Genomic DNA, 15,894 nt, shown 5'->3' with positions numbered 1-15,894 from the left:
GCCGTGAGCGCTCCGGGGAGGAGCGGGGACCCGGAGCGCTAGGCGTAACAGTAGAGAGGTCATACGCGCACGTGGAGGCCACACACACTACTGAGCCTCATTTTGACTTGTTTAAAGGACATTACATCAATGTTGGATAAGCCTGTAGTGTGGTTTTCCACTTTGATTTTGAGTGTGACTCCATATCCAGACCTCCATGGGTTGATAAATTGTATTTCCATTGTTAATTATTGTGTGATTTTGTTGTCAGCACATTCAACTATGTAAAGATGAAAGTATTTCATACGATTAGTTCATTCATTCAGATCTAGGATGTGTTATCTTAGCATTCCCTTTATTTTTTTTGAGCAGTGTACATTGTATGCTGCAGATTCCCTATAATGGGAAAATAATTCTATAGGATAATATGGTACCATTTGGATCCCATTGAGTGCCTATGGGTCGATACAGAGATTGTACCACCATATAGGAAAAGTGCACAGGCCTAAAACTCAACGGAAATCTTAGCTGTCAAGATGTTTTACACTAACGAAGGTTGCTTCTTTGATTTAACAGAAATGATACATTATTATAGGGACAAGGTTTAGAACCAAGTACCAATGGGCAATTGCTTGGACACACAGTAAAAGAGAAGGTCTGCTGCTTCCAGCATTTTGATAGTTTTCACTGTATAGGGACAACTATACAGGACACTGCTGTGTTCTAACATCCTCACCTACATCATCTCCAGCATCCTCTTATTATATTACACAGCACATGGCATTTATTCAGTCCTTAGGATGTTTGAAGTGGCATACTGCCGATGGGCCCATTTAATTTATTGACCTTAATGCAGTCACTTGTTGAATATTGCCAGTACTCTACTGTGGTGTCCCAATACCGCATCCTATACGGTACCTGCATAGAGGTCCCCATAGCCAGAGTCCCTAGGACGTTGAGGTCCTTCTTATCTAGTCTGCCCCTTGTCACCTCTCATCTAGATATTAGTTAAACTAACAGTTTATTCAGGATTTATATAAGTATAAATGTACAAATGTATATAATTGGTTAATTACCTGTACGGAGCGTAGCAGGACCTGCGGGTCACATGATCAGATAAACTCTATGGTTTTTGCTTAAGGACCTTTGGAGGTCCCTATGACGTATTGCACCCATCATTCCTTGTAACGCTGAGTGACAGATATTCGGACCAATTAAAACGGCCCGGCCCCTGCCCATATAAGGGAGCAGCGGCCATTGTTAGCTCTCTTCTTCTCCTCTCTTTCCTCGTGGGCTGTTGACAGGGAAGGATCTGCGCTGCTGTCATCAGTGAGTTTAGGCCCGAGCCTTGCAGCGACGGCTGATTTCTTCTAAACCGTGAGTGTATCAATCCCTAAGCACTCTGCAAGATCACCGGACCTGATCTATCCCCTAAATCCAGACGGATCTTCACAATTAACCCTAAATTCAGAGACATAGCACAAGTCAAGGTCTGCAACAACTGTCAGTCACTGAAGTGTATGGAGACTGTTTGAATGAGACTGTTACTGTTCATTGGATGTACCGCAAGTCTTTAAGTAAAGTTTATCCAAGTTCAAGTTCAACTATCTTGTGGACCTTCAGTCATTATTTTCAAACACCTATCGTTACTGGGAAGGGCGGTGATAGGCCGGAGAATTACCTCAGCATACTAGCCCTCAGCCTGACGTCACGAACAATAGGGTTAACCTTAACCCCTCATATACTAAAGCAGCACCCTGACTACATTACCCCTACCCCAGAGGCCTACCACACTTCAGTATATGTTGGTATACTTTTTTGGCAGGAGGCCAATGTAAACCTACGATGGATTGAGTAAATGCAATGTAAACCCATCTTTACAGAGTTGGTCCATTTTAGAGATTGTATTCCCTATTAAAGAGTTCTGAAGTACTGAAGGGTGTCCTCTGTTCAGGATCCTCACCTCTTGGCCAAGGTGGAAAGCTGAAGGACAATCTACGTATTTGAATTCACATTTCTAAAAATTAAGCACTGTCCAAAGTGAATAACCTCATTAATACAAGAAATGCTAACTACTATGTATCACAAGATAATGCCTTCAAAGATAATGCCTTCCACTGTGACTATCACCCAAGAGACACTAACAGAGGTGTTCACACTTTCTTTATGTCTAATTTATTTAGGATTTCATTTTCTCATGAAACCAATATCATGATATAAACACTCAACAGACTTCATATACATAACAATGACATTGGTGTCCACACGTAGACAAGCACAGTACATACGTCTCATGGTAGAGTATCACCAAATCATGTTGTTGTAAGCTAAAGGAGTAATGTAGCCTCACACAACTTATTCGCTAAGCTGGGACCCCCCATAATCTCCTGTACGGGGGATAAGTTGTCTATGGCTACAGAACTCCTTTAAGGACACTACTGCAAATCTGGAGCTGCTATTCTGCTTAGTTCTAATATTCATCTTTGTTTTTGGCATCTTTTCCAATTCTTGCTGTAAATTGACTATTGAATATAAGACAGATTGTTAGAGTTTGTAATGACTGACATTTCTGTTCTCTTTAGTGTCACAGAGGTTTGAGTTCAATCTCAATATTCCATCTGAAGTATCCACAACAGATAAATCCTTTCAGCTTGAAGCTTGTGGCAAGTAAGAAGACCAATAATGTTATCAGCATTTATAACAGATATAACAGATAATTTATATACAAGGTCAGAATGGAGGTGCTCTTTATACAGTAAATAGTCAAATTATTTTCTCAGTTCTGATCTATGTGATGTGAATAGAAAAAAGATTAGTGTAGTTGTCTCACAATGAAGAATTGCTGTGAACCTATTCTGTAAATCTAAACAATACTGTGATACAACAGGAAGAAAATAGCCGCTAGGTCATGGTGGACTATGTGACTACAAAAATGGGTCGCCAAGAAAACTACAGATTATCAACAAATGGTATATACTGTATACAAAACACAACCAGTAGATCACACATCTATTTATGTATGGTGGAGTTTGTGTTCTCTAACCACATTTAATAAGAGAAGAAAGGGGCTGCAGTACTCCTTCCTATGACCTTTTGTGTCCAATATTCACAGGTTTTAATACACTGTGGGGCCTTATTACTGTGATAGATGGAAAACACTGTACAATAAGTTAATGGGGCCTAGATCTCTAAATTGGATTGAACATGAGGAGAGTAGTTATACAATCTGTGCGAGAGTGACATCATCTGTAACTAATATCTTTTATTTTCAGTTATATTTATGGAAAGCCAGTAGAAGGCGTCATTGATCTTTCGGTGTGTGTTACAGTATGTGAGAATAGATTGCACTGCAGTTCTTCCTTTGACGAAGAAGAAACAGTTATGAGGAATTGTATAGACATTAAAGGAGAAAAGGTGAGGATACGATTTCCCTATGAACTATTTTATCCTGTTATTTTGTTTTTACTATACGCACATACTAATGTCATGTCTGCATAAAAATGATTACAAATTACAGTGGTATCCTGTAGAATTTTTTTTTTCAAACATATCAAAAAAAATCTCAAGACTTCCTGTACTTATCAGCTGCTGTATGCCCTGGAGGAGGTTGCGTAGTTATTTCCAGTCGAACAAAGGTGCTCTCTGCTGCCACCTCTGTCTGTGTCAGGAAGTTTCCAGAGCAGGAGAGGTTTGCTGTAGGGATTTGTTCCTACTCTGGACAGTTCCTGAAGAGGGGAAGAGGTGTCAGCAGGGAGCCCCTAGTCTGACTGGAAAGAACTACACAACTTCCTTCATGGCATACAGAAACTGATAAGTACAGAGTACCCTGAGTACCCTTGACTTTAATATATTTTTTACTGTTTTAAGTCACATTAAGGTAAATATGAACATTTGAAATCTAAATATCCTACAGCATCCACTGCCTATAGTTGTATTATTGTGTTGAATATTTTATTATTTATTAAAGGGAATGTGACATCAGAGTCACCCCTACTAACCTGTTGGTACAGGCTTATTGTGCGGGTGACTCTGATTCTGTGGCTTCATTCCTCAGCTGTGCCCGAAATTGTTAATATGTAAATTAAGTGGTTGGTATACTAGGAGACTTCCCTAGCCCTAAGTGCATTGTGACATCGGGGCTGCATCTTCTATGTTTATGTTCTCTTCATGTATATTAATTTTCATCTCTCTAGGAGATCTCTCTTGTGAGCAGAGAGATCTCACATACTCTTACCTCATACATACAATAGCATACCTATCTGTGAAGCAGCGACCCATGTGCCTTTGTCTGTAAGAGTAGAGAGCCTGAGTCAGACTGTACAAGCAGATCTCCCTTTGGCAGGCATGGACCTATTTTGAAGACATCTGGCTGCCATGGTAAGCAATCAGCACCCCGCAATTGTTTCATAGGGGTGCTGATCAAAAACCATTACAGGTGTGACATCTGTCAGCTTACTCTCTGCATGCCTCGATAATATTTTGTCACCATTTTTGCCATTGTGTCTACAATGAACCTGTGCTTTGCTTATGGCCTCTGGACGTTTTTACCGAGCACCCGGCATTTCTCTACATGGAAACAGAATACATATATATATATATATATATATATATATATGTGATATTGAAAGGGAGTCGGCACTCGAGAGTCCAAGCGTGTCTGCAAGTGTCCAACCAGCGTGCCACTGCTCGATCAAATAAGTGTAAAGCCCGCAGAGCTGTATTTGTGCAAGGGGCGGAAATAATTATCGCTCCCTGCATTTCCAGGTGGGGCTTATTGGGAACAGGTGGGGGAGTGTGTATATAATTCCCCCCTCTCCTACAGGGGCAGAGCACATGTCTTTTCTGGAAGCCTCTGCTTCCTGTGTCTGGTGTTTGAATCTCCCGCAAAAATCTTCAGAGCTGCTGCTCATGGTGCCGAGGCCTCGCTGATCATGAGTCTGGATTGGGGGGTGCAGGCGCGGCATTCCGGGCAGCTCCGCTGGCTGTCTTATCTGGGGATGCTGTGTCTCACTCTGATTATAAGGTAATATAGGGCAGGTATGGTTCTGGCTGGCTCTGCCCGCAGCGGTAGTGGGGTCAAGGAGCCGCAAGTAGGTGAGTTAAATCGGTGCTGGGGTTGGCGCGAACTCAGCATCTCGCGCAGCCCGCTAGCTGCCTCATGGCGACATGTGGACCGCCCGCCACCCGCACAGCTACAATTGTCTATGCCCTTGGGTCAGGTTGCGGCAGCTGCCCAGTTCTCTACATGGCCGCTCGTTAGGTGGACCTGTCAGCTTGTCTGCTATCGTTAATCTAAAGTATAGTGCAATGCTCTGCGGAGGGTTGTTTCAATATAACGTTTGCTGTATACAGTGTGGTGCAATGCTCTGCAAAGAGTTGTTTCAATATAACTTTTGCTGTGTGCTGCGGTGCTCTGCCGGGTATATGGTGCCCTTGCAGTATATGGTACAGTGTAATGCTCTGCAAGGGTCTGTTACAATATAACATGTACTGTATAATAGTTAGTGCAGTGATCTGCAGATGGTTTCGTTACAATATAGTATACATGGTATACAGTTATGGTGCAATGCTCTGCAGATGGTCTCGTTACAATATAGTATACATGATATACAGTTATGGTGCAATGTTCTGCGGATGGAATCGTTACAATATAGTATATATGATATATAGTTATGGTGCAATGCTCTGCGGATGGTATCGTTACAGTGTAGTATATATGATATATAGTTATGGTGCAATGCTCTGCAGATGGTCTCGTTACAATATAGTATACATGATATACAGCTATGGTGCAATGCTCTGCAGATGGTCTCGTTACAATATAGTATACATGATATACAGCTATGGTGCAATGCTCTGCAGATGGTCACGTTACAATATAATATATTCTATATACAGTATAGTGCAACATTCTCAGATGGTCTCATTACAAACAAACTTTATACAGTTAGTGCAATGCTCTGCAGATGGGATGGTTTCAATATAGCATACTATATAGGGTATAGTGCAATGCTCTGCAGAGGGTCGTTACAGTTAGCATGTGCAGTGTGGTGCAGTGCTCTGCGAAGGGTCTTGTTGCAACACAGGGTGGCATGTACTGTGTTCGGTGTGGTGCAATACTCTGCTGAGGATCTCGTTGTAGGGTAGCATGTGCTGTGTGTGGTGGTGCGATGCTCTGCAGAGTGTCTTGTTTCAATTTAGCATACGGTATACAGTAGGGTGCAATGCTCTGTAGAGATATAACATAGGCTACATCTAATTAAATCATAGTATACACAGTGTAATACTCGTTATTTACACGATCATGGTATCCATACGGTTCATACGCTTGGTTTATAATGGGCATACACGCATTACTGGTACAAGGGGCACACGAGTAGAGCATCTTCACGGTTTGATAACTCCATGAGTTTCTTATCGTCTTTACTCTCATGGTTAATTCACACGCTTGTGGCACACTGCTCGTACGCGCTTAGTATGTATAGTTTCATGTGCTAATATCATTATATACGGTACATATACTCACTGATTATATATTCACAGCATTTATACGGTGCAAACTCGTTTATGCTGTTCACCTCATGGTTATTCTTTCACTCGCTGGTGTTATACACGGTCCACATACTTGGCATTTATGCTGTTCATATATTCTTGGCATGTTCACGGTCTTACGTTCTTTCTACCATGTTACGTTCATGGCAATCAAACACCTCGTACTTATCACTGGTTCATACGCTCAAAGTGTCATTCGGCTCATATGTTAATGGTATTTCATACTGGTTACGGCAGTATACTGCCTATGGCAATCATACAGTTCATACACTTATGGCAGTTATAGTGGTCACATTCTCACGGTTCTTAAGTTGTTCACATGTTCACTGCATTCATACACGCAGGGTTCATATGGTTCATACGCTCATGGCAGTTATATTGGTCACACAGTCATGGTTTTGTTGTTCACTGCATTCATACACGCAGGTTTCATACGGTTCTCACACATAGTGTCATGTTGTTTCGTGCGGTTGTGGCCATGCGCTCATAGCATGTTTACAGCATTATACTGCTCATAGCATCATACCACATAGCGTCATACCACATATTAATTCCCAGCACTCATGCTGCACATATGCTAGACAGTTATACTACACATGTTTATACTGCATATACACATGGCCTACATCAGGCACATACGTTCTTAGCATTGATACCGCAGGTATACTCATAGCATTATACTGCTCAATGTATCATACCACTATACGCTCATAGCATTTATACCACATATACACTCGTTGTATTCATACCATAGACATGCTCACGTCATGTATATTGCACGTGTTAAGCCCTTGGGCTGTATTTGTGGGAGGGGGTGGTCTCCTATAAATACCCCCCTCCGGCAGCAATCAGGGCGTATGTGGCGTTGTGCAGTGTTACACTGCAGTGAGTCCTTACGCTCCCCAGTGTGTTCCACGTGTATTCGCTCCGTGTGTTCAGTTCCAGTCCGCTTCAGGCGATTAGGCAGTTTCCTGCGTGCCCACACCTGCTGTTCTTTGAATTTACGGTAAGTGGGTTATTGTTTATTCTCCTTAAATGTGTAGAGTTTTAGTGGCCTGAACTCCGCACTACAATTTGGTAGCACTTGCAAAAAAAATAAAAATGGGGTGGGGTCACTGGCCGGACATACTGTTACTGACACGTCCTCAGAGCAAGATGTCACCAGTCCGACTGTCTACTGACTCGTCTTCAGAGCGGTCTGGGGTTCAGGGCATGATCGCTTGTTACTGACTCGTCTTCAGAACAAGGTGCCACAGCTGCTGACTACTGACTTGTCTTCAGAGCAGTCTATTTTACTGTTAGAATACAAGCTTTTTACTGACACGTCTTCAGAGCAATGCATGTTATCTGACTGTCTACTGACTCGTCTTCAGAGCAGTCTAGTACCAATTAATAGGACCATGTTGTTACTGACACGTCTTCAGAGCAACTCACTGGTCAGTCCTGAACTTCTCTCCCGAGCGGTTTTCATTAAATTATAGTCGTTGTTACTGACACGTCCTCAGAGCAAACACACAACTCCTGGCTGTCTACTGACTTGTCTTCAGAGCAGTCTACTTACTCACAGAATTACAGGCTTGTTACTGACACGTCTTCAGGGCAATGCATGTTTTTCCAACTGTCAACTGACTCGTCTTCAGAGGAGTCTAGTAACGATTAATAGGACCATGTTGTTACTGACACGTCTTCGGAGCAACTCACTGTTCAGTTCCGAACTTCTCTCCCGAGCAGTTCTACATTGAAATTTATAAAGTCATATTTTTACTGACACGTCCTCAGAGCAAACGCATGACTCATCTTCAGAGCAGTCGAGTTACGGTTAGTTATGGTACTGACACATCTTCAGAGCTGAAAAAAAAAACTTTGGTTTTATTGGTTCAAAAGTCAGAAGGCAGTGGTGCAGGCCGCGTCTGGCTGTCAGGCACGATGGTGTCACAAAGACCTGTCAGGTCTACAGGCATGATGGTGCACCTAAACATTGGTCATGTCTGCAGGTACGTTGCTCACGCAGGGAGCTGTCATCTGCAACGGGTCATCACTCCCAAGTCCATTTGGGTCAGTACATTGGCTAGTTAGGTATGTCTATTGTTACAGTCTCAATTAGGTAAGGTGCCTTTGTGAACCTTGTCAGGCGACATGACCCACACGGTCTATTAGGTAGATAGGTATTTCTTGTCATTTACCTGTCAATTTAGTTTTGCCTCTTAAATAGCAGGGGATTGGTGCTTGTCAGACCTGCCATGAAGTTAGCCTTTTCGTGTCCATTTGAAGTAATGTCTCAAGTAGGGGTGGTAATAGGTAGAGTTCAGTTAGTATATTTGGCAGGGAATGTTATCATTCTCAGGTCGTTACTTTACAGATGGACGTAACTACCAGTTTCCAAGGTACGGTTACCACCTCTAGTAGCCACTAGTTGGTCGAGGCTACTCTTTAAGCACACAAGGAATAGTCTACTTCGGGTATGTGAAGATTAATGCTGGGTGTAGGATGTGTTATTGCAGGAATTGTATTTATCCTAGCATGGTTGCTTTTTGCCCTCTATAGGCGTCACCTCATTGCGCGGTTATGGCACAACTCAGACCCCTGTGCTAGGGTAAGATCTTGTATAGGTATGCAGGCAATCTTTCCTGTCACTAGTACATGTATGGAGCCTGAGCACAAATGTAAAGCCAGCAGGGCTGTATTTGTGCGAGGGGCGTAAGTAATTAATCGCTCCTTGCATTTCCAGGTGGGGCTTATTGCGAACAGGTGGGGGCGTGTGTTTATAATTCCCCCCTCTCCAACAGGGGCGGAGCACGTGTCATTTCTGGAACCCTCCCAACCCTCCCTTATTTTATTCCTTCACTATAGGGCATGCCCTCTATAGGCGTGCCCTCAATGCGCGGTTATGGCACAACTCAGACCGCTGTGCTAGGGTAAGATCTTGTATAGGTATGTAGGCAATCTTTCCTGTCACTAGTACATGTATGGAGCCTGAGCACAAATTCCATTTCAAGCAAAGACATCAAACTGCAGCAGCATGTGGGTGAAAGAAGGGGCTAGAAGTTTACTGCACCAATAATTACATACAATGTTTCGGCCAGACGGACTTTCTCAAGCATGCTTGAGAAAGGCCATCTGGCCAAAATGTTACATCTCCTTGCTTGAAGTGGTATATATATATATATATATATATATATATATATATAGTAATCACTATGGGAACTCCAGCACAGGATTGCTCAGGTGTGGTGCAGTGTAACCCCCAGTGTGCCACACTGGATCCACATAGAACTTCCTCCGCAAGGAAACAGCACCCAACACCAGGTCCAGGTAAAGTGCAAGCTACAGGGTCTTTATTGCATCAAGAGAGACAATGCGACGTTTCGGCTAACAAGCCTTTTTCAAGCATGACAAACATGTACAAAAATCCAATTTAAATAGGTAACAAAGTAACATGATTGGTGGAAACACAAGTGCAGTGAATAAATTAATCAGGTGTGTGCCAACCTCCTGTATTTCATTGGTTGGGATCAGTGACATGTAAAAATGACAGTTGTCAAATAACAATAAATACATTTATGAAGATCCTTCATTAATATCAAAACTTGTGACGGGAGAAATACAAGTGGGGGGGGGGCTCCGTGACACCAGTATAATAATATCATTCGTTTACCCCCAGCCGATCGCAACTACAGAACAGAGGTAAACGAATGATATTATTATACTGGTGTCACGGAGCCCCCCCACTTGTATTTCTCCCGTCACAAGTTTTGATATTAATGAAGGATCTTTATAAATGTATTAATTGTTATTTGACAACTGTCATTTTTATATGTCACTGATCCCAACCAATGAAATACAGGAGGTTGGTACACACCTGATTAATTTATTCACTGCACTTGTGTTTCCACCAATCATGTTACTTTGTTACCTATTTAAATTGGATTTTTGTACATGTTTGTCATGCTTGAAAAAGGCTTGTTAGCCGAAACGTCGCATTGTCTCTCTTGATGCAATAAAGACCCTGTAGCTTGCACTTTACCTGGACCTGGTGTTGGTGTTGCGCCGAGCGCTCCGGGTCCCCGCTCCTCCCCGGAGCGCTCACGGCGTCTCTCTCCCTGCAGCGCCCCGGTCAGTCCCGCTGACCGGGAGCGCTGCACTGACATGGCCATCGGGGATGCGATTCGCACAGCGGGACGCGCCCGCTCGCGAATCGCATCCCAAGTCACTTACCCGTCCCGGTCCCCTGCTGTCATGTGCTGGCGCGCGCGGCTCCGCTCTCTAGGGCGCGCGCGCGCCAGCTCTCTGAGGCTTAAAGGGCCAGTGCACCAATGATTGGTGCCTGGCCCAATTAGCTTAATTGGCTTCCACCTGCTCCCTGGCTATATCACATCACTTCCCCTGCACTCCCTTGCCGGATCTTGTTGCCTTGTGCCAGTGAAAGCGTTTAGTGTGTCCAAAGCCTGTGTTACCTGAACTCCTGCTATCCATCTTGACTACGAACCTTGCCGCCTGCCCCGACCTTCTGCTACGTCTGACCTTGCCTCTGCCTAGTCCTTCTGTCCCACGCCTTCTCAGCAGTCAGCGAAGTTGAGCCGTTGCTAGTGGATACAACCTGGTTGCTACTGCCGCAGCAAGACCATCCCGCTTTGCGGCGGGCTCTGGTGAACACCAGTAGCCTCTTAGAACCGGTCCACCAGCACGGTCCACGCCAATCCCTCACTGACACAGTGGATCCACAACCTGTAAGCCGAATCGTGACAGTTGGGTGCTGTTTCCTTGCGGAGGAAGTTATATATATATATATATATATATATATATACACTTGATGGGGGAGATTTATCAAACTGTGTGAGAGAAAAAATAGAGGGATTTTCTGACAGCAACCAATCACAGCTCAACTAACGAGCTGAGGTAAAGTGAAACCTGAGCTGTGATTGGTTGCTGTGGTAAAATAACTCTATTTTTTCTCTCACACAGTTTGATAAATCTGGGCTGATATGTGTATATATATATATATATATATATATATATATATAGCTTGCACCTGTGGGCCAGGTCTATACAATAGTTTGGAATCAAATAGTGCTGGCCAACTTATTCTTTGGATATATATATTTTTGATGTCTAATATAGCAAAAAAAAAAAAAACCACAAAAAGAGTCTACACATTGATGGCTAATATAGGTATGATATTTTTTTTTTTGTAGACTGACGGTAAAGGATGTGTCTCCAGAGATATTCATCTTAGTCATTTCAATTTGTCAACCACAAAACAACATCTTATAGAGATTAAATCTAAACTGACAGAAGACGGCACAGGTAAGTGATGGGAAGGAAACACTGCAACAATGCTGATATTATTAACTACAGAATTGACTTAATGAATTACATGAATGTTACATCAGGGCACATCCATCCGGCAGCTGTGTTTTGTAAGACAGAACCAGGACATCTTCTTCCAATATTCCTATAAGCAGCCAAGTACTTCTCAATAGATTACAATAATGGACAAGGCCGCTGACATGTTGACATACAATAGATTGCTGCCTCTCTAGTGTAGCAGCCTGGAAATCAAAGTGTGTGGTGACTGGGTTCAGTGGGTATTATTGAGGTGATGGTTGTAGTTCTCTCTGGTCACAGTACATTTCCGTATGATCACAGCATCAGTAGCAGCTCAGCAAGCTCTCCCACATCAAGCTCTCCTAGACCTCGTCTAGCTGGTGACAAGAAGCTGAACATATTATCACAGTGATGTTTCCTTCAGGGTACACACTGTGTAGTATCTGGGCTGGTGGTGGTTAAGGTGCCCTTGATGTTGAGGGACAGGAAAAGTAGCCAAACACTGCATTAGCTTAATCAAGTCAGTTTTCACAGGAAACAACTGATACTTCCACAAAAAGGAGGCACAGACTCTTGAACAAGATAGCATGCACATGATGACTGGAACTAGGGGCAACCACAAAGCTGGTGTGTACTAGAGTACATGGAGCTTGTTATCTTTACCCTATCACTTAGCTTGTCACTAGTCCCTTTGTCTTTCTCTTGAAGTTGTTCTGGCTGTTCACAGCTGGTATAAGAAGTTTTAACCCACAGCTAATGCTGCAGTTCTTAACCCCTTGGGGACGGAGCCCATTATGACCCTAAGGACGGGAGCATTTTTTGCAAATCTGACCACTGTCACTTTAAGCATTAATAACTCTGGGATGCTTTTACTTATAAATTTGATTCCGAGATTGTTTTTTCATGACATATTCTACTTTATGTTAGTGGTTAATTTTCGGCGATACTTGCATCCTTTCTAGGTGAAATATTTGAAAATTTCATGAAAAATTTGAAAATTTAGCATTTTTCTAACTTTGAAGCTCTCTACTTATAAGGAATATGGATATTCCAAATAAATTATGTATTGATTCACATATACAATTTGTCTACTTTATGTTTGCATTATAAAATTGACGAGTTTTTACTTTTGGAAGACATCAGGGGGCTTCAAAGTTCAGCAGCAATTTTCCAATTTTTCGCAAAATTTTCAAAATCGGAATTTTTCAGGGACCAGTTCAGGTTTGAAGTGGATTTGAAGGGTCTTCTGGTTAGAAATACCCGATAAATGACCCCATTATAAAAACTGCACCCCTCAAAGTATTCAAAATGACAATCAGTAAGTGTGTTAACCCTTTAGGTGTTTCACAGGAATAGCAGCAAAGTGAAGGAGAAAATTCAAAATCTTCATTTTTTACACTGGCATGTTCTTGTAGACCCAATTTTTGAATTTTTACAAAGGGTAAAAGGAAAAAAATCCTCTCAAAATTTGTAACCCAATTTCTCTGGAGTAAGAAAATACCTCATATGTGTATGTAAAGTGTTCGGCGGGTGCACTAGAGGGCTCAGAAGCGAAGGAGCAACAATGGGATTTAGGAGAGTGAGTTTTTCTGAAATGGTTTTTGGGGGGCATGTCCCATTTAGGAAGCCCCTATGGTGCCAGGACAGCAAAAAAAACCACATTGCACACTATTATGGAAACGACACCCCTCAAGGAACGTAACAAGGGGTACGGTGAGCCTTAACACCCCACAGGTGTTTGACAACTTTTTGTTAAAGTCGGATGTGTAAATGAAAAAAAAATATTTTTCCACTAAAATGCTGGTTTTTCCTTAAATTTTACTTTTTTACAAAGGGTAATAGGAGAAAATGCCCCCCAAAATTTGTAACCCCATTTCTTCTGTGTATGGAAATACCCCATATGTGGACGTCAAGTGCACTGCGAGCGAACTACAATGCTCAGAAGAGAAGGAGCACCATTGAGCTTTTAGAAAGATAATTTGTTTGGAATGGAAGTCGGGGGCCATGTGCATTTACAAAGCCCCCCGTGGTGCCAGAACAGTGGATCCCCCCACATGTGACCCCATTTTGGAAACTACACCCCTCACGGAATGTAATAAGGGGTGCAGTGAGCATTTACACCCCACTGGCGCTTGACAGATCTTTGGAACAGTGGGCTGTGCAAACAAAAAAATTTAATTTTTCATTTTCACAGACCACTGTTCCAAAAATCTGTCAGACACCTGTGGGGCGTAAATGCTCACTGTACCCCTTATTACATTCCGTGAGGGGTGTAGTTTCCAAAATGGGGTCACATGTGGGTATTTATTATTTTGCATTTATGTCAGAACCGCTGTAAAATCAGCCACCCCTGTGCAAATCACCAATTTCGGCCTCAAATGTACATAGTGCGCTCTCACTCCTGAGCCTTGTTGTGCGCCCGCAGAGCATTTTACGCCCACATATGGGGTATTTCCATACTCAGCAGAAATTGCGTTACAAATTTTGGGGGTCTTTTTTTCCTTTTACCTCTTGTGAAAATAAAAAGTAAAGGGCAACACCAGCATGTTAGTGTAAAAATTTTTTTTTTTTACACTAACAGGCTGGTGTAGACCCCAACTTTTCCTTTTCATAAGGGGTAAAAGGAGAAAAAGCCCCCCAAAATTTGTAGTGCAATTTCTCCCGAGTACGGAAATACCCCATATGTGGCCCTAAACTGTTTCCTTGAAATACGACAGGGCTCCAAAGTGAGAGAGCACCATGCGCATTTGAGGACTAAATTAGGGATTGCACAGGGGTGGACATAGGGGTATTCTACGCCAGTGATTCCCAAACAGGGTGCCTCCAGCTGTTGCTAAACTCCCAGCATGCCTGGACAATCAGTGGCTGTCCGGAAATGCTGGGAGTTGTTGTTTTGCAACAGCTGGAGGCTCCGTTTTGGAAACACTTCTGTACAATACGTTTTTTATTTTTATTGGCGGGGACAGTGTAAGGGGGTGTATATGTAGTGTTTTACTCTTTATTATGTGGTAGTGTAGTGTTTTTAGGGTACATTCACACTGGCGGGTTACGGTAAGTTTCCCGCTAGGAATTTGCGCTGCGGCGAAAAATTTGCCGCAGCTCATACTTGAAGCAGGAAACTTGCTGTAAACCCGCCCGTGTGAATGTACCCTGTACGTTCACATGGGGGGGGGGGGGGCAAACCTCCAGCTGTTTCAAAACTACAACTCCCAGCATGCACGGTCTGTCAGTACATGCTGGGAGTTGTAGTTTTGCAACAGCTGGAGGCACACTGGTTGGAAAACCTTCAGTTAGTTTCAGTTACCTAACTCAGTATTTTCCAACCAGTGAGCCTCCAGCTGTTGCAAAACTACAACTCCCAGCATGCATGGTCTGTCAGTACATGCTGGGAGTTGTAGTTTTGCAACAGCTGGAGGCACACTGGTTGGAAAACCTTCAGTTAGGTTCTGTTACCTAACTCAGTATTTTCCAACCAGTGAGCCTCCAGCTGTTGCAAAACTACAACTCCCAGCATGCACGGTCTGTCAGTACATGCTGGGAGTTGTAGTTTTGAAACAGCTGGAGGCACACTGGTTGGAAAATACTGAGTTGGGTTCTGTTACCTAACTCAGTATTTTCCAACCAGTGTGCCTCCAGCTGTTGCAAAACTACAATTCCCAGCATGTCTGATCACAGAAGGGCATGCTGGGAGATGTAGTTATGCAACAGCTGGAGGTACGCAACTACAACTCCCAACATGCCGAGACAGCTGTTTGCTGTGTGGGCATGCTGGAATTTGTAGTTTTGCAACATCTGGAGTGCTACAATTTAGAGACCACTGAACAGTGATCTCCAAACTGTGGACCTCCAGATGTTGCAAAACTACAACTCCCAGCATGCCCAGACAGCAAACAGCTGTGTGGGCATGCTGGGAGTTGTAGTTTTGCAAGATCTAGAGGGCAGTATAGAGATCACTGTGCAGTGGTCTCTAAACTGCAGACCTCCAGCTGTTGCAAAACTACAAATTCCAGCATGCCCACACAGCAAACAGCTGTCTGG

General features: G+C 43.1%; 1 protein-coding gene across 1 annotated transcript in view; it reads left to right on the top strand.

Moving 5' to 3' along the window:
• Window positions 1–15,894, top strand: part of LOC130283129 (alpha-2-macroglobulin-like protein 1) — a 266,692-nt gene that overhangs the window by 65,006 nt on the left and 185,792 nt on the right. Inside the window, exons 6-8 of the mRNA XM_056532319.1 lie at window positions 2,562–2,646; window positions 3,252–3,393; window positions 11,724–11,835. Coding sequence (XP_056388294.1) covers window positions 2,562–2,646; window positions 3,252–3,393; window positions 11,724–11,835 — 339 coding nt within the window. The remainder of the gene's footprint in view (window positions 1–2,561; window positions 2,647–3,251; window positions 3,394–11,723; window positions 11,836–15,894) is intronic.

Source organism: Hyla sarda, chromosome 7, assembly GCF_029499605.1.
Source record: "Hyla sarda isolate aHylSar1 chromosome 7, aHylSar1.hap1, whole genome shotgun sequence".
Taxonomy (NCBI): Eukaryota; Metazoa; Chordata; class Amphibia; order Anura; family Hylidae; genus Hyla; species Hyla sarda.
This window is presented reverse-complemented; position numbering and strand designations above follow the sequence as displayed.